This window comes from Eptatretus burgeri, unplaced genomic scaffold, assembly GCF_056783735.1.
Source record: "Eptatretus burgeri isolate ZD-2024b unplaced genomic scaffold, Ebu_testis_v1 Ebu_testis_scaffold_1271, whole genome shotgun sequence".
In the NCBI taxonomy this organism is placed as follows: Eukaryota; Metazoa; Chordata; class Myxini; order Myxiniformes; family Myxinidae; genus Eptatretus; species Eptatretus burgeri.
Window position 1 is genome coordinate 8,244 of NW_028223220.1, and position 4,245 is coordinate 12,488.

General features: G+C 41.2%; 1 protein-coding gene across 1 annotated transcript; it reads left to right on the forward strand.

Moving 5' to 3' along the window:
* Positions 1 to 477: 477 nt before the first annotated feature.
* On the forward strand, positions 478 to 4,007 carry LOC147006885 (uncharacterized). Its single transcript, XM_085867748.1, has 3 exons — positions 478 to 588; positions 1,908 to 2,267; positions 2,897 to 4,007. The coding sequence occupies exons 1-3, from the start codon at positions 561 to 563 to the stop codon at positions 3,076 to 3,078; spliced, it is 570 nt and encodes a 189-aa protein (XP_085723874.1). The 5' UTR covers positions 478 to 560; the 3' UTR covers positions 3,079 to 4,007.
* Positions 4,008 to 4,245: the final 238 nt, after the last annotated feature.

Genomic DNA, 4,245 nt, shown 5'->3' on the forward strand with positions numbered 1-4,245 from the left:
CCTCAAGGCTGTGTTGCCTGGGTTTGAATCCAAACCAAGCTATGAAGTGTCATCCTGGTGTTTCACAGTCAGGGTGATTAATCAATGTGGATGCCGCCGTCCCTCGGATGGACGTTATACTGGGGATCACATCTGCCAGCATTCGTTGGTGGACGCTAAACATCCCACGGTGTCCTTCACAAAGAGTAGGTGGGCTATTGCCAGCAACCTGAACAAATTACAAATTCCTTCTCTGACTACTGCTTAAAAGGCAATGGCAAACCACCCAGTTTTACGCTTGCCAAGAAATTGCTTCGGCAAAACCGATGCTCTGTAACAGCGTCTGGCACATCAGAATCAGAATAGAGATACAAAATAATAGAGATAGGTTATACAGATAGACAAGTGTGGCAGACAGAAACTTGGCTTCTAAAGCTCAACATAGCTTTCAAAGAAAGTAATCGAGTTTGTCCTAAAGAGAGTTTAACTGAGAATTTCTTGGATGTAAAGTTAGATCACACAACACTGAACATCAAGTTTATCTCACTCATCATTTCTTCCTATTTTTTTGCAGCATTAAAATGAGTTGGCACCAAGATGACGAAAAAGGTATGTCCTCCTTCAAAATAGCACATAAAGTTGCAGTATCTACACCTGAGGTTATGTTTGCAACATCTCAATTAAACCAGATTTCAGAGGGAAAACCATGGAGGCAGAATACTTTTAATATCCTTGTAATTCATGTCAAAGTACACTGATGTTTCCTCATGCCTGCCGTTGATACCTCCATCACCGAAGGTGGATGGAGGTTATGTTTTCACCCCTGTCTGTTTGTCTATATGTCTGGTGTTGGCTTAATGGTTAGGCTGGTGAGCTTGGGATCCCATGATCCCGAGTTCAAATCCCTCTTACATGTTGAATTAATACCAGGTGGGGTTGACTCTGGCTGTCATCCTTCTGAGGTCGGCAAAATGAGTGCCAGCATGCTGGCGTATTGTCGGAGTGGTGACCCGTCCAGGATTGTGTCCAATAGTCAAGGAGACTGCTTAGGCAGCACCAACGCTCTGCACAGAGTATGGTCCCGATGGATGGATGTTTGTCTGGGATATCTTAAAATCGACAGATTTGGTGCAGAGATTGGGTGTGTGACAAGGACGAAATGATTAGATTTTGGTGAAGATCCAGATCTAGATCGGATAAATTTTTAAGTGATTCTCCACCGTTGAGAGATTGGGGGCCAAAAAGTTATGGACATATGACCGTTTTTACAGCCATTTTTCCCTGCTGTGCAGGGGTTTGGCTTTTTCTTGAGGCAATGTTTTATGGCCGGATGCCCTTCCTGATGCCAACCCTGGTCGCTTCTTACGACACACAGGGATATGGTACACCTATTCTAACCGGGGCATACACCGGGACCAGTACACTGGCACTCATTTCGCCGACCTCGGAAGGATGACAGGCTGAGTCAACCCCCTGGTGTTAATTCAGCAGCCAACGGGGCTTGAACTCAGGACCCTGGGATCCCAAGCCGCCACCCAAACCACTAAGCCAACACCAGGGTTCAAAAAGTTATGGACAGATTATGACAAAACTCGGTGCATGTTTGTGAGAGTCTCCTTCATCTATTTAAATGTATTATTCATACCTGTTGCTTTTCTTGAAGGAAATAAATGTTGTTTTGATTGATTGCTTGATTGATGAGTTGGGTAGGTGACAAGATCAAGCCTATTCGATTTTGGTTCAGGTCCGGATACAGGTCCGGCCTATCAGTGGGATGAAAGACATAAACTGTTCAGTCTGGCAGAGGTATGCGTGCCAATGAGTGCTGTTCTAGTTTTGGTGTTGCAACCAGTTTACAATACATATTTGTTGACAGAGACTTCAATTTCAAAGCTGATGAGACAACCTCTTTTCACCATCGTTTGTAGGTTATTACGACGCACAGACAGTCCTCCTTCCAGCAACACTCCAAAATGAAAGAACCCATCATCAACCGGAATTCGATTCACGAATGAAGGCGGTGGATCCTCATCCTCACTCGGGCTCCAAAAGGAGCCAAAACCTCAAAAATAATGATTCTTCTCAAGTCATCACACAAAATATATTGGAACCAAACGTCAGACTGTCCTTTTCAAGCGGGAAATCAATGTTGAAAAACTCGATGAACTACCTCAACATCAATATGTCATCTCAAAAGGGATATGGTGAAACCACTGAATTGCTAAATAGCATGACCTCATCATTCAGCACCATAGCAAAAGACCAAGCAACATCAAGACCTCAACGAGGTAGGATGCCCTCACGAGGTTGACCCAATGAAAGTTGGCTTGAGTGATTGTTTTAAGCACGAGATGATTTGAAGTAAATTGTCTGTTTACATCATGCACGGAAATTTCTCCCAAACAATGCATCTGGAAACATGATTGAAATCTAATGAGTAATCGGAGAAGATTTTTGTTTTTCGCACTTGTAATCTAGGAAATTTACAACTTCTAGTCATCGAGGTCATTTCGGCATTACAATAATTGAAGACATTGTATTTTTGCACGTCTTGTAACATATAATTTGTCATGACTGATTCCATGTACGAGAGAGTAAGACAATGACTTGTATGTCATTAAGATAATCCAAATGGCTTACAATTAGCCCAACTTTCACTCCATGTCAGAATTTCCTTTTTCAGGCATATCGAATGCCACTAGAATATAAAGTAATGTTGAGCAATACTCCTCTTATCACCATTCGAGGATGTAATTGAAAAGACCTCCAGATTAAGACTCAAAGGGAGTTGATATCCATCAAATTTAAGCTCCCCCAGACACGAAAACGGTCCATGAGCTTTAAAAGAGTATCATGGATATTTAAGGTGTTGATGTGGATCTTAAGCTACCCCTTTGTGTCCCTTGCCATCATTCAGATCGCTGTCACAGTCGCTTTGACATGGGCTCGGCTTGCCGTGAGTTCCGTGAGTTCTGGTACTTTGATCGGGAGACGGATTCTTGTCGTCGGTTCTGGTTTGGAGGCTGCGGTGGAAATGGAAACCGCTTTGTCTCAGAGGAAAAATGCTTTCAGTTCTGCATGGAGTCCAGTAAGGCATGAGCCTAAGCCAAAGCAACTCACAATGGCAAACAAACAATGCAATAACCCTGAAATTGGTGCTAACTAAAGCCATAAGTAATGTTCTTTTCGCCAGTTTGTGATGTCACAAACATTCAAATTACCTTAATAATCGATAAACCAAGTTCAAGGTCGTTAAACGTTTCAAGGAGACTTAAACACAGCATTTCATCCCATCACACTCATCTATTTGTGTTACTTAAAGGAAAAATGAACTTGAATTTCATGAACTGAATTACTTTAAGCTGATGATTCTCAGTGTTTGGCTTCTATGTCCTGCTATGAAAAATATGGATTTTTAACAGCAGTTTCAACTTGTTTACGAGGGATGTGTTTGAGGGAAGCCATGTGTTGCCGTTGGTCGGTCCAAGGCTAGCTGTGAAATGTCGCATGATATGCACGGCTATGATAGACGCAAAACAATAAGGCATGCGTGGCTTCCCTCCACAGAAACTTACTGGGAAAATAACAAGTTGTATTTGCTGTCGAAAGTGTAACTGACGTGCACGAGACATTCAAAATATTTTGTGATAGAGATTCTCACAATTGTAGGTGTTAAAAATTATCTCCTGCCGAGGACATTTTGAACACTGCTCATGAAGACGACCGGGTGCAATTTGTACATTTTTTAAATTCAATACATTTATGAGTCGAGTCATTGTTTAAAAAAAAATAATATCCCCAAACGACTTTAATCCTGGTTAAAATGGATGATTAACCAGAGTTGGTGTCAAAGCCACCCAATGCTCGCCTGTTTATACATTTATCGTTTTGAAAAGACTCGTCTAATAATTAACATTTTTTATAAAGCATTGCAGTGAAGTCTGATCCAAATAATTTTAAAGCAATATATGTATTTGTATATTGTAATCAGTAACAAGAGCGCAAGTGAGCACAATATACGCCTGAACAAGAAGGTATATATATATATATATATATATATATATATATATATATATATATATATATATATATATATATATATATATATATATAGATATATATATATATATATATATATATATATTGTTGCTTGGATTCAGCCACGCCACATGGCGTGCTGACGGCCCACATGTCAACTCCGAATCGCGGACGTCGCCCACCGGACGGACAATCCAGTCGTGACGGCGCTCTCGGACTAACGCCGGG